Here is a 23,328-nt window from a genome sequence, read left to right on the forward strand (position 1 = left end):
AACAAACGTCAAAAAGCACCCAGAAATGGATGGCAACAAAGCGCTGGAGAGTTTTGAAATGGCCAGCAATGAGTCTGAATCTAAATCCCATTGAACACCTGTGGAGGTATCTTAAAATTGTTGTTGGGATAAGGCGCCCTACTAATAAGAGAGACCTGGAGCAGTTTGCAAAGGAAGAGTCATCCAACATTCCGGCTGAGAGGTGTAAGAGGATTATTGATGGTTATAGGAAGCGACTGATTTTGTCGTTTTTTTCCAAAGGGTATGAAACCAAATATTAAAGTTAAGGGTGCAAATAATTTTGTCCAGACCATTTTTGGAGTTTGGTGTGACATAATGTCTAATTAGCTTTTTTTCCTCCCTTTTTTGGTTTAGTTCCAATACACACAAATGGAATAAACATGTGTATAGCAAAATGTGTCACTGCAATTCTTTTCTGTGAGAAATACTTCATTTTCATGAAAAATGTCAGGGGCGCCAACATTTACGGCCATGACTGTATATATGTTTTTTTTTCCCTTCACATTTTTAATTTACATGTTGACCTCACATTGATCACACTCTGCTGTAGACCTGGCTGCTGCATACCTCCTCTTATGACCCACCAGTATTTCAACCATACACTGCTTCAGAAGAGAGGTGTTAGCCAATCCCTGCACCTGTTTCACTGTTTGCTGATAAAGAATGTATCTTCACTAGCAGCAGAGGCAACATTTAGATCATGTCTAATCTTAGATGTCACCATCAGCTTTAGGGGAGTAATAAACCACTTTGCTGAAACTGAGCTGGGTGCACATAGTATTACTTGACAACACAGTAGTGTCGCAAGGCCTGTGTAAGTCTGCTCTACAGCTGTTGTGGCAAATTGATTTGTATGAGTTTTATAGTATTTTACTCTTGTCACTTATGCACAGTTCAATGTGGAAGTTTTTGTATGCCTTTTGCTTACCTCTTTTTGCTGATATGGCATAGGCTCCATTTGATTTACAAATACACAATGTGGGTTCTGTAATGCAGCCTACATTAAAGAATACAAATGAACGTAAAAAAAATAGTACCTAATTTTGATTAAAGTTGCATTCCTTTTTTATTGTATGCATCACGCATATTAGTATAGGTTTTGCATAGGTTCTAAACATACCAAAAGACTATAGAAAAACAATATAGCAGCTGAACCAAGCAGGATTGACGCCACCCCAACGATCGTTTCGTTGATACCTTCGTCCTGGGGGCCACTCCCAGGATGAAGGTATCGCCGAAACGATCGTTGGGGTGGCGTCACTCCTGCTTGGTTCAGCTGCTATATTGTTTTTCTATAGTCTTTTGGTATGTATGCTGGTTCTTAGACATGATCATGCACTCTATGGAAGCTGTAATAGCCCCTATTATGCACTTTATCCTTGTGTTAATGTATTATGCGCAAGCAGGTAGTGTCGCCCCTTTTGTCTAGTCTCCCCCAGTAGCTGCAATCCTCCCCCTCTTTTATGTCTCATGAACTATACGTTTTTAATACAATCAATAAAATCATGTATATTTTATATTCTACTTAAATGACTCCTTTTGTATTTGTGGTATAACTAATTTTATGGAGATCATATATGAAGCCGCAGTCACTTTAGTCCTATCAATTTTTAGATATCTATGATATCCCAATTATATAACACAGGCACTATTGTATGTATGCTGCTGATTGCGTTTACATAGGTTCTAAACGTATACATTTATTTTTTATGTAGTCATGTCATACAGGATGGGGTAGTTTGCAAAGGGAGTGGTTAATGTACAGAGAGGTCCGCAGTTCCCCATATATATTGTGTTGAAAATGGCTTCTAAAGCCTCTGATGCCCTTTGTGCAGCTTCTAGATTGAAAGAAAGTTCCTGCTATGCAACTTCACAGGAGCCTACTGCAAAATGTAGCTGAAAATGTTTGCTTTTTTATTGTATTTCACACGTATGCCAATATGACAACATAATTCACTAATACATTTTAATAGGAAAACCTTTGTAAACAACCTTCTTGTGGTACAGTAAAGCATAGGAATGTGCATGTATCTTAATCAATTTAAAGCCTACAAGGACAAGTAAGAATGCCCAAAATTTACAGCACTATTACTCATTTAGTGTACTGACAGATGAAACCAGTGAGTGCAAAATGTTGGGTGGTGCTGGTTCACTATACTACTCTATACCACTTGGTAATATGTTAAAGGGGTACTCCGGCCCTAAGATATCTTATCCCCTATCCAAAGGATAGGGGATAAGATGTCTGACCGCGGGGGTCCCGCCGCTGGGGACCCACGCAATCTTGCATTCGGCACCCACCTCTTTGAGCTGCACGCCACGCTGCCAGCTCACAAACTGCGGGGTGCCGACCACAGGGCCGGAGTCGTGAAGTCACAATACTCCGGCCCCGTGGTCGGCACCCGGCAGTTTGTGAGCTGGCACCACGGCGTGCAGCTCAAAGAGGTCGGTGCCGAATGCAATATTGCGGGGGTCTCCAGCAGTCAGACATTTTATCCCAAAGGGGAAAGGGGATAAGATGTCTTAGAGCCGGAGAACCCCTTTAATTATACATTTTTTTTGTTTTTTTCCAAAAATGTATTGATCTTTCAGCATTTGTGTTTATTGCAACACCTTTTTAGGACTTAGCTATTTATTTTTTCCGTGCCATAATTTTTGGGCTAGGCATAGGTCTTTAGAGTGCGCATTACTATTCAATTTTCATTTATTTATTTTTTCAACAAATATTCATTCATTTGTTTTGTCATACTCCCCTTTTGAATTGCGCCACCACCATATTTTGTCTCTGTAGCCATATGGGTTCTCTCTCTGCTTTATATTTGTGATTTTACTTTATTTGAAATGTTCGTCATTTTTTCAGTATCTATGTCAATAAACTACTTTTGATCTTACATGATAAGCTTTTACTTTTCTTTGGGAATATCATTTACTGTACTGTAATGCATCTTACATTGGATAACGTGTCTAGGGAAAAGCAGAGATTAGTATTTTATTTTATTTTTTTTTTATTTTTTTTTAGGGTTAGCAATAGGAGGGTTGATCTGGTTTAGGGTGGAACATTGGGATATGATTGCACATTTATGCACTTTTCTTAGCAACCCAGGCTGAGGTGGATTATGGATAAAGAAACTATAGTTGGGAAGTCCCAGAGCGATCAGGTCTAGGTAGATACAGGAACTGTGGAGAATATTAAAGTGAAGCATTGCTCTTGGAATGAGAAGACTAACCCTGACCCTTGTGCAGCATTGGTCTTGTATAGCCAGGGCTGCCATCAGAATTTTTGGGGCACCTTATACAGCTTGTAGTCTGGGTCCCCTCTCATCCTTGTCCTCATATATAGTAATGCCCCCTCACATTGCCCCCATATATAATAATGTCCCTGTACACATCCCCCATACATAATAATGGCTCCTCACATTGCCCCCATATATATAGTAATGCCCTCCCAGACCCAAGTCATAATATATATATTTATATATTATTTTCTCAAATTTATGACTCCAGTCTCCAAGCTCAAGCTCGTTTGCTGCTGCCACCACTCACCTCTTTGTTAGGCAGCCAGCAGCACCGCACAGTAGCAGCAGAGCAACTCTCCCCTGCTCCGCCACAGCGCTACTGTGTGTGAGGGGCAGGGCCGGCGTGCTGTATCAATGCGCAGTGGCCGTGCATGCATGAGAAAGTATTACCTCGCGCCGGCCACTGCAGATTTAAAGAGGAAGCGGCACGCTGCTGCATTCTGTCTGATTGACTGACTACATACAGTCAGTCAGCGAGCAGTGTACAGTGGCGGGCCCACAGCAGTCAGTGAGTGACAAACAGTCACTGACAAGCAAAAAATAAAAAAGGGACAGGGCCGACCGGTCCCCCCTGAAGCTTCGGGCCACTTACAGGAGTATGGGTTGCCTGATGGTGGCAAAAAAAAATTAATTACTTTTTTTTTCTTACAATTTCCATAACCCAGTATTGTGAACTCTGGAGTAATACTAGGCTTTACCTCTAGTCACAGAGTAGAGATATGTGTTACAGGGAATGTGAGTGACCACTTTAAAGCTCACAATGTGGAACACAGAGAAACATTTGGGAGGGTGGGATGTCTCCGAGTCATGTGACTGAATACTTGAGACACAATCCTTAGGAGGTACTTTACTAAGCTGTAAGGCCCCTTCACGTTGGTAATCAGCAGATCCCAATGTTATAAGATAAGGTAGTACACTCACCACTGCCTTTAACAAGGAAATTTGTAAATATCCACATGAAAAGGTTTGGGTTATACTGTAAGCATTCAGTTAGTTACTTTTGTAATATGTTACATAGCTATAGATTACTTGTCAGTTATGGAGTCAATGCAGTGTCAGACAAATCCTGGCCATAAAAGGTACACAGATAGATTTTTTGCTTAATGAGGTTAGGTGGAACCTCTCTTGTGCCAGGAACATTACTCTACCAGTAATGTACATAGGTACAGCTTAGTGGGGGAGATTTATCAAAGCCTACCCAGAGGAAAAGTTGATGAGTTGCCCATCACAACCAATCAGATTTATTGCTCCATTTTTCAAAAGGCCTCTGAAAAATTAAAGAAGCGATCTGATTGGTTGCTATGGGCAACTCAACAACTTTTTCTCTGGACAGGTTTTGATAAATCTCCCCTTGTGTTCTTTTTGTGGGGAAAGATAGGGCTGAATTTTTTTCATGCCACATCAATGAAAAGCAGCATCACCTGTCTAACGGTGGCAATACACATTGTATAGAAGTAGGTTAATATTTTAATTAACCATTGAACAAACAATCGTTATGCCATTTAAGTTCATATTGGCTGAAACAGTTGCTCAAAACGGACCGTATATGTTCAGGGACACCCAGTGCAGAATGAATGATCTTACTGGGAACACTGGCCCAGATTTATTAAAATAAGTGTTTGATTTTTGTCTTTGACAGATAGCAACCAATCATGGCTCATCTTGATGAAAGATGAACTGTAATTTGGCTGCTATCTGTCAGAGACAAAATCGGTCCATGAAAGAATGGCCTTATCATGAAAGAATGGATTTATCAATCTTTCTGAAAAAAAAATAAATAAATAAAAAATATTTCCAGACAAAAATTTCAAAACATGGGCAACACAATGATCCACCTTTCTCACTCACCGCCAGTATGAAAGCGCTCTGGTTCCTGCTGTGCAGCACTTCTCAGTTTGGTGACATCAAACACCCATTTAGACAATCTGCGGTGGCAGTAAGGTCCAACCTCAGTCACTGGTTGGCTGAGTGGGTGTGTGACATCACGTCCCCGAACCAGGAAGTACAGCTCAGGGTGAACCCTCATACTGGCGGTAGTGCAGGAGTGAGGAAGGTAAACGTGGGTTCTTTTTTTATTCACCCCCCTCCATGGCCAAATGTGTAAAGAGGAAAACTCTGCCTGATCAATTCCATTAAATATTCAGCTGTGCGTTTGTGTTGCATTTCTAACATACAGTCATGGCCGTAAATGTTGGCAACCCTGAAATTTTTCAAGCAAATGAAGGATTTCTCACAGACAAGGATTGCAGTAACATGTTTTGCTATAAATATGTTTATTCCCTTTGTGTGTATTGGAACTAAACCAAAAAAAGGAGGGGAAAAAAAAAAAAGCAAAAATTGGACATAATGTCACACTAAATGGTCTGGACAAAATTATTGGCACCCTTTCAAAATTGTGGAACAATAAAATTATTTCAAGCATGTGATGCTCCTTTAAACTCACCTGGGGCAAGTAACAGGTGTGGGCAATATAAAAATCACACCTGAAAGCAGATAAAAAGCTGAGAAGTTCACTTAGTCTTTGCATTGTGTGTCTGTGTGTGCCACACTAAGCATGGACAACAGAAAGAGGAGAAGAGAACTGTCTGAGGACTTGAGAACCAAAATTGTGGAAAAAGATCAACAACCTCAAGGTTACAAGTCCGTCTCCAGAGATCTAGATTTGCCTTTGTCCACAGTGTGCAACATTATCAAGAAGTTTGCAACCCGTGGCACTGTAGCTAATCTCCCTGGGCGTGGACAGAAGAGAAACATTTATTAAAAGGTGTCAACGCAGGATAGTTCGGATGGTAGATAAGCAGCCCCAAACAAGTTCCAAAGATATTCAAGCTGTCCTGCAGGCTCAGGGAGCATCAGTGTCAATGCGAACTATCCATCAACATTTAAATGAAATGAAACGCTATGGCAGGAAACCCAGGAGGACCCCACTGCTGACACAAGAGACATAAAAAAGCAAGACTACATTTTGCCAAAATGAACTTGAGTAAGCCAAAATTCTTCTGGGGAAATGTCTTGCGGACAGATGAGACCAAGATAGAGCTTTTTGGTAAAGCACATCATTCTACTGTTTACTGAAAACAGAATGAGTCCTACAAAGAAAAGAACACAGTATCTACAGTGAAATATGGTCGAGGTTTCAATGATGTTTTGGGGTTGTTTTGCTGCCTCTGGCACTGGGTGCCTTGAATGTGTGCAAGGCATCATGAATCTGAGGATTACCAACGGATTTTGGGTCCCACTGTACAGCCCAGTGTCAGAAAGCTGGGTTTGCGTACGAGATCTTTGGTCTTCCAGCAGGACAATGACCCCAAACATACGTCAAAAAGCACCCAGAAATGGATGGCAACAAAGCGCTGGAGAATTCTGAAGTGGCCAGCAATGAGTCCAGATCCAAATCCCATTGAACACCTGAGGAGAGATCTTAAAATTGCTGTTGGGAAAAGGCGCCCTTCCAATAAGAGAGACCTGGAGCAGTTAGCAAAGGAAGAGTGGTCCAACATTCTGGCTGAGAAGTGTAAGAAGCTTATTGATGGTTATAGTAAGTGACTGATTTCAGTTATTCTTTCCAAAGGGTGTTCAACCAAATATTAAGTTTTTTATATTTTTTATGTTTCTTAAAATTTTTTCCAAATTTATAAACATTAACAAATAAAAATCGTGATTACAGTAAAAGCACTTCAACATTTTACAATATAAATATATAGGACCCCATATACAGTGACCCCCCGACTTATGATGGCCCCGACATATGATCATTTCAACATATGATGGCCTCTCAGAGCCCATCGTATGTTGAAGGCAGCATCGACATATGATGCTGCTGTGTGTCGGGGCCATCGTACAAACAGCTATCTGACAGCGCTGACAACTTCAGCAACTGACAGATAGTTGTTTAATGTGCCCCCTGTGCCCCGTTCTGCCTCCTGTTACTCACATGCTGTCCTGCTAACTCACGGAGGTTTCCACTGTGAGCTCTGTGTAAGCCCCCCCCCCCCCCAGTGCAGCCATAGCCAATAGCCTGTAGCATCTTGCTGCAGGCATCCAATGAGCTGCTGGCTGCCCTCCCCTTCCTTTCCTATAGAGCTGTAGTCGGCAGGATCGTAATGGAGGACATTCTGTCCCCCCTGAAGGTATTTAAAGAACTGTACAGTACTGTATGCAATGTCACACATCACATACAATACATATACACACTATACATCAATGTTTCCCTATCAGTGTGCCTCCAGCTGTTGCAAAACTATAACTCCCAGCATGCCCAGACAGTCAATGGCTGTACATGCATGCTGGGAGTTGTAGTTGTGCAACAGCTGGAGGCACCCTGGTTTGTTAAACACTCCCCATACACTCCACATACAATGGTCATCCCAGAACCAATTGTCAGTTTCCCATAGAGATATGTATTCAACATACAATTGTTCCGAGGCCCCAGAACCAATTACCATTTTTACATAGACATATGTACTCGACATATGATGGTTTCAACATATGATGGTTATCCTGGAACCAATTAATATCATATGTTGAAGGACCACTGTATTAAAATCTCAGATCCTCCTTCTCCAACACAATTTCTTAAATCTCCCAACAACAATAATTCAATGCCATCCCAACCTAGAAAAAAATAGTTTATGTTGAGTTTCCTCTCTAATAAATTCACTATATTTTTGATGATTCTCTCTTAATAACGAGAAACTGCTCTCAGTGGAGTTTTTACTATAATGCTTTTTGTTGTAATTCCACCTCCCTCCTAGGTATATCCTCTTTTTCATTCCATTCCTTCTTTTTCCTACTAATTTTTTTAAGATTTACCCCTCTCCTATAAGCTTTTAAAGTATCCCATAACACCAATCCATCCGTTGTACCTAGGTTAATTGCCCAAAACTCTTTAAGGGGATAAGAGGTCTGATCGTGGGGGTCCCACCACTGGGGACCCCCGCAATATAGCACGCAGCACCCACCTGTTACTGCTCCGGAAGCGCTGGAGGGTCTGGCTCCCGACCACGGAGACGGAAGATCGTGACGTCACGACTCCGCCCCCGTGTGACGTCATGCCCCGCCCCCTCAATGCAAGTCTATGGGAGGGGGTGTGACTGCTGTTCTTCTCACATTCTTTCCTCAACACTGCATCTCTGTCATTTGAACAGAGTATTTTAATCAACAGGGTACGTGGTGGTGTACTCGGTATAAGGAGTTTTGCAGGGACTCTATGCACTCTCTCTAGACCAAGGAGGGGTGATAGTGTCTCAGGGCAAAGAGTTTCTCTGATCACATTCTGTATGAACTGAATGGGATTTAATCTCCCTCCATGCCCAACTATCCTAACATTGCACCTGCAGGCCCGATCTTCTAGGTCAACCTTAATTCCATTTTAGGTAATTGTTTTTCCAAAGCTAATACTCTGTCCTTCGTTTCCTTACAGTCCTGTCATATTAAGGATATATCAGAGGAGATGCTGCCAACTTGCATATTTAACCCATTTTTAGCCTTATTGGATTCCATCACTTCCACTAAGATGTCATTCCATAACGGTATCAGCAAATTTATTTGATCCCACTGTTTACCAAGGGCTGAAGATGATTCTAAAGTATTTTTATCTAGTAGAGGTGGAAGAATTAAAAAACGTATCAATTTTATTACCAAAGTTTTTTTTCCCCTTAGGGGACCCACCTCCCGCCGATCTTCTATTTTGCGGTTTAGGGGGCATACTCAGGGACTATATAACCCTAGGAAATGATATATCAACAGATATTAAAGCAGTTCTATATGCATATACTTTGATTATAATAGCAGTTTCATATCAAAAAGATATACAACTATTTACTAGAGCATGAGGTATCACAGTGCCAATACGTAATGTCAGATTTTCCCGAATTTGATAAGTAGGTTTATTCCTAGTGATAGATCCAGCATTATTTTCAATAAGGAGGGAGATGATTCCCTTTATGTTAAAGTTAGTTTAATGCATTGTCCCAGGGGGACATACAACAAGGTATAGAACAAAGTTTCATGCATACCTCAGGTTATTAAAGTTCTGTTCAGAACTTGGGTGGTAGACCAAACAGACAAAAGTGCTGAAAACAACCTATTTTCCCCGCTTAGAGTTTCCAGGTTAATTTGTCCCCAGTAATTCTCCGATTTAGCCGCATATATTCAATATTCAGTGGCTGACCACAGAAAGCATGACCACTTGAGGACACTAATCTTACATGCCGCTTTAATTCATTGCAAAGAAAGACGAGACTTCATGCATACCTTGTTTTAGTTCTGCAACTTTATGCATTCATTATTCAGTAGCTGCGAGACATGAACATTACAGCATTATATACAGCACTTTCAAACTCTCAGAACGTGTCTTACTTCACAAGTTAGGAGTAGTTCTACACCAGAGTAGCGAAACAATCAGGGTATCCATCAGTCCCAGCCTGGCTGGCCTTCTCCTGGCATCCCTCAGGGCTTTCTGTGTGGGATCCGCCATTTTCTGGCATACCACATGTGTTTTTATACCCTCTAGCTGCCCTGCCCCCACCAGCATTCTACAGTCTCTCTTTCTTCTTCCCCCGATCCCGTGATCCACTTAAACAGGGGCCGGGACCTTCGGCACGGGTAATGTAAAGACCCGGCAAGGAAGCGGGGACCAGGGATCTTCACCGGTCCCGCTTCCCACGGCAAACTGCCGGATCTGTCCCACGGGGCTCCCGAAGCTGGTGGGGGGCAGCTCCCTCACATCACTCCCACGATACCTCCGGGCAGCAATACTTCCGGTCCTCCAGCACGTCGCTCCTCCGTGCATCACCACCTCCACCATCGCTCACTCCGAGCCACGCATGCCAGTGACGACGCCCAGACACCCGGCTCCATGGCACTCAATCCCGCCAGCATGAAGAGCGGGCAGGGCACCCAGAGCGTAGAGGACCAATGCAGCAGCAGGAACACTGATCACATCCTGCCGTACGCTCCGCCCCTATGTCTGACCAAATATTAAGATAAGGGTGCCAATCAATCATTTTGTCCAGCCCATTTTTGGAGTTTGGAGTGACATTATGTGCTTTTTTTTCCCTCCCTTTTTTGGTTTAGTTCCAATACACACAAAGGGAATAAACATCTGTATAGCAAAACATGTGTTACTGCAATCCTTTTCTGTGAGAAATACTTCATTTCCTTCAAAAACTTCAGGGGTGCCAACATTAACGGCCATGACTGTTTTTTATTTCGACTGGTGAAGTCCTTGAGAGACATGGACAATCAAAACAAAAATATACAGTAAGAACACAACTTAAAGACCTCTTCCACATATGGGGGCTGCAACACAAACAATTATTAGAATAATGAGGAGAAATTTACTAATAATGTCTAATTCTATTCTTCTTTAGATTCATCAATGTGTCAGGCTGTTTGAAAAACCTGGTGTTTCTGAAGAATGTCCAAGTTTTGACTAAGCATAGTGGGCTTTCTTAAAGTTGATTTATCAGAACCGTTGTTGCTATGGGCCACTTTTCCACTTTTCCGCTACTAATCAGATCGTTTGTTCTATTTCCGAGTGGCAATCTGATTGGTTGCTAGAGGCAACTTGTCAACTTTTCCACTGCACAGGTTTTTGTAAATCTCCCCAATTGTGTGCATTTTTAGACTCATTTAGTTTACAAAAAAAAATAAAAAATAAAAAATCGAATTTGAAGCTAGTCATGTAAGGCTATGTTTACAGGAAGCTTTTGGTCCAGTATTTTACCCACATTATGTAAACATAAATAAATATATATTTTATTTATTTATTTTTTAGCTTTATGTCTTTCGAACTGTAAATTGAACATAACCCCAGCTCTTTTTGGTGCAAAAGATGACAAAAAAAAAATTTTGTTAGTTAAATAAAATCATATGTGAACATAGTCCAAGACAGTTTTCTGCCACATTTGCAATCTGGGGCTACATTATTTTGGTCAAAAGATTAGTATTTTTTTTTCCAGTGTTTTGGGGCCACTTTTGGTTTTGGCTGCAGATACTGACCAAAATACTATTTATGAAAGTAGTATGACAGCTGTTATTTCAGTAGAAGGACTGAGATAAGGACCATCTTATGTGTAAGGCCACATAATAAGACCCTGGCAGGGAAAGGGTTACAGATTATGCAGATGACTGGAGCAGCCAGCATTACAAGGGGAGAGAACCACTCTTCATACAACATATGCTTTCCTCTCAGACACTGTTCTATTCTGCGAAAAAGGTCCACATGGTCAGTCATACAAGTTTGGACTCTATCTCTACTTCTGTAATTTTTCCCAATGCTCCCACGCTGGTTCCCAGAATACAGGCTGCCTATTTATTACAATCAGTGCTGAAATTGCAGATAGTAATCTGCAAGGTTCAGCTGACAGAATTTTTCAGATAAGTTTGTACAACAGAACGTCCTCAACAATGCCAATTGTAACACCCCACTCTACGCTCAAAAATAAAATCCCTATTATATCTGAGTACTTCAGTTACCCTCTTCTGTTTAAACATATATAAAAATCTGAGAAACTGTTAATGCCCTCAGTTACAGTTCCTGGAGGTGTCATTACCCAGCTTTCCTAGGCTTCTGCACACAAATTTATCAAGATATAGGCTCTGCAGCAGCATTGATATTTATTGTTAACTATACCACTGGGACTAGCGTTCCTACAGCGGAAAAAGTAAATCATTTTTATATGGTGGTAAAGTTTATATGATGGGGAGAGCGTTTCAGCTCTTCATCACCCTTTCCAGTCTCCTGAATAGAAAGTCTACCTGGACCTGGACTACAACACTGCAGGGGACAAGCAACGGTGAACAACTCCTATGGGTTTTCCCTTTATTCTTCTGTTAGGAGACGTTCTTAAGGGAAAGCATAGGCAAGATATGACAAAGAAATGTTTCCCTATGCTGCATCCATGTTTACAATACATAATGTGCCATTAAACAACCCCCCTTATCTTAATGGCTTTTCCTGGTTGTGTCCTATGCCAAAGCTAGAAGTAAGATTACACAATGCAGGACTTGATTGCTGGCATTTATAATCTGCATTGAATTAACCCCATCCTTCTCTGACTTTCCCGGCCTTCTAGCCATGAAAAAAAAAATACCACTAATTGGATTATACATGACTGGCAGAATTAAGTCTTTACACTTTGTAGGATCGACCTATATTTGGCAGCCAAAGAGCAGACATGTCCAGCGTGGCCTCCATCTGAGGCTGAATAGAGTCCCCTCTAATTATCTCCTCTTATAAAAAAAAGATCCAGTTTCCCACAAAGCTGGAGGAAGCACAGTTAATCCACACAGAAAATGTTCAATGGCTGAATTGTTGCAAGAAACAAATAGGTCGGATTGTCTTATGTATGAGAATCGGAGCTCGCTCTTTGTGGGATTGTGAGCTGAAAACACAACTTAAAGAGACAGTATACTTCAATTACCCTTGTAGTCAGCTCAGCCAGGTATATTCCTGTTCCTTGGGGATAAGTGTCTGCCAAACAACTCTGAGCCACTGATCTCTAAGAATGTGTCCTAATGTTACTGAATTAAAGGAGTAGTTATACTCCCTATCCCTCCATTCAATGTCAGGATCAGCTCTAAAAATAAAACAATGATCTGTATACATATTGTGACATATCAGAAGTTGAAGCGTGAGCCTTCACAATTATTCTGCTCATCATCAACAGGTTCAAGAAATATTCCCACCTCTCCATTCAAGGAAATGGGACACTTATCACTCAGACATCATGGCATATGCTGTTGACATGTCATAATGTGGGAATAAAAGTCAGACTACAAAATACGAATTCAAGTAAAAAAATTACACATTTATTTAAAGTGATTATTTTTAGATCATGAGACTAACAAAAAAAAGAAATCCATTCATTATTGTGCACCTTAGCTCCTGGACCCATGTAAACCACATTATTCATAATATCCTCTATTAAATCACTATTATCATAAACTTTACAGAAAAGACACTGTTTAAACTAAACCCATCTTCTGTACCTAAGAGATATACAGCATTGACAGCTCTATGCAGTTTGCAACAAGTGGCTGTGGACCTACAGCAAGACTAAGGCTATGTTCACATGGTCAGAAAACATGTGGAATGTCCGCAAAGAAAACACGTGCAGACATTCCGCACATTTGACTAACCGGCAAGCGCTAGGACTGCTCGGAAATACGCTTATGGATAGAAATGCATTTCCTTGATGAATCCGCAGAAAGAATAGACTGGTCTATTCTTTCTGCAGACACTGGAATCAGATTTTTCATGCCAGAAATTCTGCCGTGTGAACAATGCAGCAGAATCCTATTGAAATCAATGGGACTCTGCAGCAAGGGAAGGTCAGTGCAGAATATTCGGTGCAGACATTCAACATTTTTCGCCCATGTGAACCTGACCTTAGTAGTTCAGCAGCAGCTGGTAATGGACAGGTCTCAGCACTAAAGCCAGACTAAGAAAAGGCTCCCCGCAGTGCCTCTTACAGAAGTGAGCTTACAGAGATATCTTACAAATATCATTAAATGCATCTATCATGTAAATATAACTACAACACCCTGTGGAAAACATGCTCTATAGGAGGTATATCATTTACTATAACCAGATGAACATTTTCAAACAGATCTCTCTCTATATATAAACATAAAATTCAAGATGGAAATCATCAACTAGGACTAATGCCTACTGCACACCAAAACAACTTAGACACAATGAATGTCCATCATATAAAAATGTAAAATTACACCACAGGTTGGACGTGTGTGTGTGTGTGTGTTTGTGTGTCAGAACTGCACTGTGCATATTATAGAAGCACCATTACGGATTCTAGGCACAACATAATGGTCCAGCACACCATGGTCCATCAGTCCTCAAGTCTAACAAGAATATTTATGGCCAGCCCATGCGGTCTGGGTTTAGGACACCTGATGTTATTCTAAGGTCACTTAAAATCAGTTATTTCTCTCTAAAAACTGCAGAAAAAAAAATAATTCCTCAAAGTAATATAAAATAAGGCACCAATGTTGAGCTCAGACGTGCCTGTAAACGTAACTGTAAGCTATAAAAAGACAGAAAAGTATAGAAACAGCATTGCAGTGTGAACATTAGAGGCAGTATCGGTTCTATACTAATGCAGAAAGAGGTCACGTACAGTATCACTATGTCATGTAGAATGCGCACATGGCTGTTGTAGATTGTGACATTATCTAGAGCAGTGGTCTTCAACCTGTGGACCTCCAGATGTCGCAAAACTACAACTCCCAGCATGCCCGGACAGCCAACGGCTGTCCGGGCATACTGGGAGTTGTAGTTTTGCAACATCTGGAGGTCCGCAGGTTGAAGACCACTTATCAAGAGCAAAAGATACACACTTTAGCCAGCCTGAACATCAGTCTTTTTGAAGTCAGACATCTTTATGGCTGGTTTGAAGGTGGAATGGACTGTGCGGTTCATGAGAGGCTGCAGAGGACGGAAGTTGTCCACCATGTACTTCTCTTCTTCGCCCACAGCAGTGTATAGCAGACTGCGAAAAACTGCCAACTAAAAAGGAAGAAAGAAATGCTGGCATAAATAAATCTGTCAAACCTGTCATGATAGTATATGTTATCTCTAATCCTCACTTTATATACTGGTACACAGGCTAGATCTCCATAAGGACTATTGTCACAGACTCTATTCACAGCGTGCATGGCACCTGGCAGGCTCCTATTCTACTTTAACCTCGGCAACAGTCTGGTATTATTCTGATAAAAAGGTCCAGATGGGACCGAAACATACATTTTTGTACATAAGGACTGCACACAAAAAAATTACTCTGCATTGCAAACTGTTTGCAAAAAGTTTATTTTGAAGCTATTACAAGGAGAGGGATTCCTACTTGAGCACCAATCAGGGAGGGCCATATATATTCTCTTCACTTACATCTGCAAACTTGCCAGCTGCGACACTCAAAGGGGGCGTGGCCTCCAGATTTATCACAATATCAGACAAAGAACTGCCGTAAATTTTAGCTGTAATCTATGACTGTAGATTTCAGTAAGGAACACTAGGCAGCCACAGATGTGTCCAAATAAATCTGACAACGTACACTAGCAGGATTTTACCTCAGACCAGTGTATGAAATGATAGTCTTTGTAAATCCCTCCCTAAAATATGAATCCCTGTGTACATACACTACTTCTCTCTTATTAATTCTTAGTTACAGCCTGTATTACACTTCGGAGCTGCACTCCCTATTCTGCAGTTTCAGTGCTTAAATCTCCCAACACTAATTCAGCAGGGACTTAGATTTATCAAAACCTGTTCAGAGGAAAAGTTGCTGAATTGCCCTAGCTACCAATGAGATCGCTTCTTTCATTTTTAAGTAATTAAAGAAGCGATTTGATTGATTGCTATGGGCAACTCAACTTTTCCTCTTGACAGGTTTTGATCAATCTCCCCCTTAAATTTTGAGAATTGTTGTCTTTACACCAAGTGCTTTGCAGTCATTTGAGAGGACAAATGAACTTCCCCCTCCCTGCACTATAGGAGCTCAACTAAACTGGCAGCAAACTTAAAATGGGTACTCCGCTGAAAAACTTTTTTTTTTTTTTTTTTTTATCAGAAATTTAGCCAGAAAGTTAAACAGATTTGTAAATTTCTTTTATTTAAAAATCTTAATCCTTCCATTACTTATCAGCTGCTATTTGCACCACAGGAAGTTCTTTTCTTTTTGGATTTCCTTTCTGTCTGACCACAGTGCTTTCTGCTGACAACGCTGTCCATTTCAGGAACTGTCCAGAGCAGGATAGGTTTGTTATGGGGATTTTCTTCTACTCTGGACAGAGGTGTCAGCAAAGAGCACTGTGGTCAGACGGAAAGGAAATCCAAAAAGAAAAGAACTTCCTGTGGAGGAAATAGCAGCTGATTAGTAGTGGAAGGATTAAGATTTTTAAACAAAAGAGATTTTTTAGACTTATCGTAAAATCTCTTTCTCGAAGGATCCATTGGGGGACACAGACTCTGGGTATATGCTGCTGTCTCTAGGAGGTCGACACTATGGTAACCAAAAAGTCGGCTCCTCCCAGCAGGATATACCCACCTCCAAGCCACTGAGCAATTCAGTTTAGTCTCAGAGCAATAGGAGGAGACCGACAGGTCAAAGGAAAAAAAAACATGAACTGTCCGAGAACCCGAAGAAACAATAACTGAACACTCCCTCGGACAGATAACCGAAAAAGGAACCCCAGAAAAGGGCGGGAGCTGTGTCCCCCAATGGATCCTTCGAGAAAGAGATTTTACGGTAAGTCTAAAAAATCTCCTTTTCTCTATCGGCTCCATTGGGGGACACAGACTCTGGTATGTACAAAATCCGTCCCTTGGGTGGGCAGAGAATAAAAAAGGTCAGGCAGGAAAGCGGAATGGCAGGAGAGAGCTGCCAGTTCAGAAACTCTCCTAATGAAGGTAATAGCTATAAAAAAAAGCCACTTTCCAGGAAAGGAGGCGAAGGGGAACCACCCTAAGGGTGCGCCCTGGAGAGCGCCTAGAACTAAGTTCACAGGGGGAGAAGGGGACCGGTAAGGAGGGGCCGCATGTGCCACTCCTTGGAGAAAGGTCCGGACATGAGAATTGGAAGCCAGAGGACGCTGAAAAAGAATAGAAAGGGCCGAAACCTGACCCTTAAGGGAACTGAGAGCCAGCCCTAGTTCCAACCCTGACTGTAAAAAGCAAAGGAGAAGGGGCACGGAAAAGGTAACTGGAGAAAAAGATTGCGCTTCGCACCAACGAAAGTAAGACCACCAGGTATGGTGGTAAATTTTCGCAGAGGAGGGCTTGCGAGCCCTAAGCATGGTGCAAATTACCTGGGAGGAGAAGCCGCGGGCCCTTAGAACCCCGGTCTCAACCGCCATGCCGTCAAATGGAGAGACTGTAAATTGGGGTGGCAAAGGGGACCCTGTGACAGTAGGTCTGGACAAAGGGGAAGGCGGAACGGAACGTCATCCAGAAGCCAGACCACGTCTGCGTACGATGCCCTTCAAGGCCAGTCTGGAGCCACCAGAATGGCGGGGACTCCTGCTGCCTTGAGCTTCCTCAGAACCCTGGGAAGGAGAGTGAAAGGAGGGAACAGGTAGGGTAGGACAAAGCCCAACCACGGAATTACTAAAGGCATCCGCAGCTAGAGCCAGGGGGTCCTCTGTCTTTGACAAACTTCGGAACTTTCCGGTTGTGTCGAGACACGAAGAGATCCACGTCCGGGGTCCCCCAGAGGTCGCAGATCTGCGCGAACACCTCCAGAAAAAGAGACCACTCTCCGGGGTCGGCTGAGGACCGACTGAGGAAATCCGCTTCCCAATTGAGAACTCCGGGAATGTGAATTGCCGAAATGGCTGGAACCACTCGTTCCGCCCAGAGGAGGATCTTTGACACCTCGGACATGGCCGCTGAGCTGAGAGTGCCGCCCTGCCAATTGATGTATGCAACAGCCGTGGCATTGTCCGACTGGACAAGGACAGGGTGACCCAGAAGCAGGGACTCCCAAAGCTTCAGACACAGATAAATTGCCCTCAGTACCAGAATGTTTATGGAAAGAAGGGCTACTTGGGGAGGCCAGAGACCCTGAACCGTCTGATTCCTGAAAATACCCCCCCAGCCCGACAGGCTGGCGTCCGTCGTGACCACCTGCCAGTGGAGGGGGAGGAACAAACTCCCCTGAAGAAGAATAGGGGAGCAGAGCCTCCAGCGCAGAGACTGCCGAGTCCGGAACGGGAGAAGAATCCTACGATCGAGAGAGGGGACCTGTCCCATCGTGCAAGAATCGCCAGCTGAAGAGGACGGTAATGAAACTGGGCAAAGAGTATGGCCTCCATGGCTGCCACCATCCGACCCAGGACTTCCATGCAAGTATGGATGGAGACCAGGGATGGTGTCTGGAGGGAGCGGACTCCCGACAAGAGGGCCAAACGTTTGTCCGGCGGAAAGCGAATCCGAGCCGAGGCAGAGTCGAACTGAAGCCCCAAGAAGACCAGAGACTGGGTGGAGGAGAGAACTGACTTGACCATCCACCCAAAGCGACATAAGGTCTGAAGAGTGAGGCTCACATTCTCCAGAGCTTGGGCTCTGGTGGGGGCTTTGATGAGAAGGTCGTCTAAGTAGGGTATCACTGAGACCCCTCTTAACCGTAACAGAGCTACCACCGGCGCCAGAATCTTGGAAAAGACTCGTGGCGCTGTGGCCAGACTGAAAGGGAGAGCCGCAAATTGATAATGACCTTCCGGAACCGCAAAGCGGAGGTACCGCTGGTGTCCAGTAAAAATTGGAACGTGGAGGTAGGCATCCTTGATGTCCACCGAGGAAAGAAACTCCCCTTGATCCATAGATGCCACCACTGAACGGAGAGAGATTCCATTCGGAAATGGCGGATCAGAATATGTTGGTTGAGACGTTTGAGATCCAGGATTGGCCGCACAGACCCGCCTTTCTTAGGAACCATGAAAAGATTGGAATAAAACCCTGAAAGCATTCCCTTGAAGGAACTGGGATATTGACACCCTGGACGAGAAGGGACTGAAGAGCCTCCCGAAATCCCCTCGCAAGCGAGGGAGATCTGGGAGCATGGGACTGGAAAAAACGATCCCTTGGAAGGGAGGCAAATTCTATCCGGTATCCATAGGACACCACGTCCCTGACCCAGAGTCCTGAATGTGCGTGGTCCAAACGTCCCGAAAAAACAAGAGTCGACCTCCCACCCAAAAAAAAGGCTGCGGGTGGGGGCGTCCCTTCATGCAGAAGTGGGCTTGCGGTTGCCCGCTTTGGCCGCAAAACGGTCGGGCCGGTTGGTGTCCGACTTCCACGATGGAGGCGCATGGTTGGACCCTTTAGAGGGGCCAGACGTCCGAAAGGAAGAAGCGCTAGATTTGTTTTGAGGTAATAAAGAGCTCTTGCCCCCTGTCGTCTCAGAGATAATCTCATCCAGGCGCTTGCCAAAAAGACGGGAACCAGTAAAAGGAATCTCGGTGAGAGACTTCTTAGATGCAGCGTCCGCGTTCCAAGTTTTAAGCCAAATGGAACGTCAGAGGGCCACTAAATTACCGGTGGCATAGACAGCGCAGCGAGCTGAGTGCAAGGAAGCAGAACACAGGAAATCTCCAGCTTTGGAACATTGGAGGGCCAGAGCAGACAGGGCATTCTTTCAGCTTCTCCTCCGGAAGAACTGACGGAGTTGGGCAGGGAGCAGGGAAGAACCCGCTGCTTCAAAGGCATAATTCGCCAACAACTCAACCTTTTCGTCTGCAGGATCCTTGAAGGCCGCTGCATCCGCCAGCGGCAAAGTAGTAGCTTTAGAAAGGCGGGAAATGGGAGGATCCACCGACGGAGAGGAAGTCACTTTGGAAACAAAGTCCTTGGCGAAAGGATATCGCGCTTGGATTCGCTTCAGTCCCTGAAACTTCTTCTCAGGGTGCTTCCAGGCAGATTCTAGAATGGCCTCAAATTCAGAGTGAGAGCTGAAGACTTTGGGTCCCGGACGGGCACGATGAAAGGATACTTCTGGAGCTGTGTCCGAAGTTCCTGGGTCCTCTAGGTTAAAGGTGTCTCTTATGGCCATAACCAATGAGTTCACCGTGTCAACTGAGTCCGAACGGTCCTCCAAATCGGAACCCTCGGCCGCTAGCTCTCCAGGAGAGTGCGAACGAGTGGAGGCGGCCCTGGAAGAGGGGGACTCCGACCTGGTACGAGGTTCAGGAGAGCCAGAGCGGCGACCACAGGAATGTCCTCTAGAAAAGTGACGCGTGTGGCCTGAAGCAGTGGTCAAGCGAGACTTGCGAGAGGAAAGCCCCTGCCTACCAGTAGACTCTTGGGAAGAGTCAGAGGAGACACCCCTATTACGCTTATGCGAAGCGTAAGGTGAAGGGGAACGGGACCTTCTAGAGGGCCGGTGAAGGGTAGACCTCTCCAAGGCAGTCACCACAGAACGGGAGACTTGTGCCAAGTCGGACATAGACTGGGAGAGGGAGGAAACCCAGGCTGGAGGGGCGGCCACACCCACCAGGTCTGAAGGGGCACCTGGGTTAGAAATAGCAGGGGGGTCTGGGGGAGCAGTGGAGCAGGCAGGACAAGTGGGTTCAGCAGAACCTGACATTTTTGCAGGCAGCTTTTACAAGCGTAATGGGTAACTAATATTCCTGGAATCTGCTTGGAAGGAGGAACAGTTCTGGGCACGGACATAGTCAAAAAATTTACATTCTCACCCAGAGTCTGTGTCCCGAGGCAGCTGCTGTGAGGAGAACTCTGCACCGTGCTGAGGGAGAGAAAAAAGAAACAAAAAAAACTCCAGCCAATAGGAGGTAGAGGCTGGGTCAGAGCCAGGAGCTCTGTGATTGGCCCCTGCACGGCCCCAACAAGCGCACAGCCCTGATTGGTGGCTCTTTTCGAGCTGCTGAGGCGCTTATGCGGCCAGGTGGGCGGAGCTAACATCCGCCGGGCCGAGAAGATATACGGCAAAGTGCCGTCGGCAGCCGCGGCTGCCGAAGTGAAAGTAAGGGGCGCAAGCCGCCCGCAGCGTGTACAGTTACACACACGCCTCTAATAAAGTGCCCATGTAGACAAAACACTGCCCCAAGCTGCACTGCCCCCCATATAATAAAAAATTACTTTCCCTGCAGGGAAAAGTATCCCCCGGCCAGTCCAGCCTCTGTAGGATAGGGCCAAAAAAACAGAGGGTCTCCAGCTGTTGCAAGACCTAGGGAGAAAAAGATACTCACCTATGCTGAAGAACTTACCTAAGGAAGTCTTCAGACTGTAGTCTTCAGACTGTAGTCTTCAGACTGTAGTCTTCAGACTGTAGTCTTCAGACTGTAGTCTTCAGACTGTAGTCTTCAGACTGTAGTCTTCAGACTGTAGTCTTCAGACTGTAGTCTTCAGTCAGCATTTTCACCTGCGGCAAGCCAAGCTCATAGCGAGGCGAACAGGGAGGTGGGGGACCCGGACCCATGATGTACAACCCCAAGCGCTGACCGTTGGCGAGAGGGGGTTAACAGTACATCCAAGATGCCTGCCACCTCTCACAATGGGGAAACAGTGAACATTGCGTTCCTGAGTCCCCACCTGAAAACAGAAATAAAAAGGAATAAAGAACTAAAACAGTCCCTAAACCTAATAAAAAAAAATATGAGACTTGGTCTGGAGAAAACCAGACCATGTCCACCTCCTTAAGACACTAAGCAAAAACTGAATTGCTCAGTGGCCTGGAGGCGGGTATATCCTGCTGGGAACTTTTTGGTTACCATAGTGTCAACCTCCTAGAGACAGCAGCATATACCCAGAGTCTGTGTCCCCCAATGGAGCCGATAAAGTAATTTACAAATCTGTTTAACTGGCACCAGTTGATTTAAAGAAAAATGTTTTCCTGCACAGTACCCCCTTTAAAGCATACCTGTCAGAGCCCACAAAGAAGAAAAAAAAAAAAAAAACTGTTATATGTTACTCAGTACCTCATCCTGAACATGTACATTAGAGCTGGGCGGTATGACCAAAGATGTGTATCACGGTATTTTTGTAACTTATGGCGGTTCCACGGTATATAGCCGGCCGGCATCTTAAATGACAGTGCGCTCAACCTATCACCGGCCGAGGCAGAACATTGCTGCGGCCGGTGATAGGCTGACGGCTCTCTGACGTTCCCATCCCCAGGAAGAAGGTCTGGATCGACGGGGGAAGGAGAGTTAAAATCTACTTTGTTTATCTTTTGCAGCCTGGGCATAGGGACACAGCGTACAGTATAGAGTGTCAGCGCCGGCGGCCCACAACAAACAGGAGGACGAGAAGGGCAGCGCTTGCGGGTGACGTTGAGTAGTACCCCGATGGGAATAGCGCAGCGCTGGCCTGATAATTGAGGGGGGGGGGGGGGGGGGGGAGAAGCAGAACAGCACTCGCAGGTCACATATGATTAGTTCCCCGATGTGGTGACAGCGCAGCACTGGGTTGACAATTCATTCATTCCAGAGGGGGAGAGGCCCAACCGGTATTGCGGTATGGGAAAAATTAATATCATGCAGCACAAAAATTTCGGTATTCGGTATGAACCGGTATACCATCCAGCACTAATGTACATATTTTTATTTGTCTACGACCTATATTTCTCTCAGAATTACCCTCACTGTGATGACTCCTACCACTCCCACTGGTCTCAGGAGAGAGTATGGCAGCCAGCCAATCACTGCACCGTTTCCTCTCTGGTTTTATGCTGTAGACACACACACACACACCTGAAATGTTGGCAATTGAAAACTACAACTCTCAGCATGCCCAAACATCCTTGGAGTTGTAGTTTTGCAACAGCTGGAGGCACGATTGGTATAACTGAGTTACAAAAATGTTGCTGCAAGCTGGGTCCCTCCTGCTGTTGCAAAACTACAACTCCCAGCATGCCTGCACATCATTTGGCTGTCCAGGGATGCTGGAAGGTGTAGTATTGCAACAGCTGGAGTCACATGTGGTAAAAAAGCAGTATTGACAGTCATCCCCAATCTGTCACTCTCATGCTGTTATACAGGCTATAAGGGCATGATGGAAGTTGTAGTTTTATAAAAGCAGGAGAGCGACAGGTTGGGAATGACTGACATGCAGGCTGTCAGGGCATGATGGGAGATGGTTTTATATGAATCCTCGGCAAACAGTCACATCCCATCCGTTATAAAACTACAACTCCTATCAGGCCCTGACAGAGTGTATATCACTCTCCTGCTGTTATAAAAGTACAACTCCCATCATGCCCTCATAGCCCGTATAACAGATGGGGGATGACTGTATGGGGAGGACTCCTATAAAACTACAACTCCTATCAAGCCCTTTATACCAGTCATCCCCAACATGTCACTCTTCTGCTGTTATAAAGGCTATCAAGGCATTATGGGAGTTGTAGTTTTGGAAAAACTAGAGAGAGTGACAGGTTAGGGCAGTGTTTTCCAAACTATGTGCCTCCAGCTGTAGCAAAACTACAACTTCCAGCATGCTGGGAGTTGTAGTGGGAACACTGTTTGGAAA

General features: G+C 44.3%; 1 protein-coding gene across 3 annotated transcripts in view; it reads right to left on the reverse strand.

Annotated features, from left to right (window-relative positions):
• Positions 1-14,629: 14,629 nt before the first annotated feature.
• Positions 14,630-23,328, reverse strand: part of CA5A (carbonic anhydrase 5A) — a 125,612-nt gene continuing 116,913 nt past the window's right edge. For all 3 annotated transcript variants that reach the window (XM_056525554.1, XM_056525553.1, XM_056525552.1), the window contains exon 7: positions 14,630-14,850. In XM_056525554.1, the coding sequence (XP_056381529.1) occupies positions 14,683-14,850 (168 nt within the window). In that variant the 3' untranslated portion in view covers positions 14,630-14,682. The remainder of the gene's footprint in view (positions 14,851-23,328) is intronic.

Source organism: Hyla sarda, chromosome 6 (assembly GCF_029499605.1).
Source record: "Hyla sarda isolate aHylSar1 chromosome 6, aHylSar1.hap1, whole genome shotgun sequence".
Classification (NCBI taxonomy): domain Eukaryota; kingdom Metazoa; phylum Chordata; class Amphibia; order Anura; family Hylidae; genus Hyla; species Hyla sarda.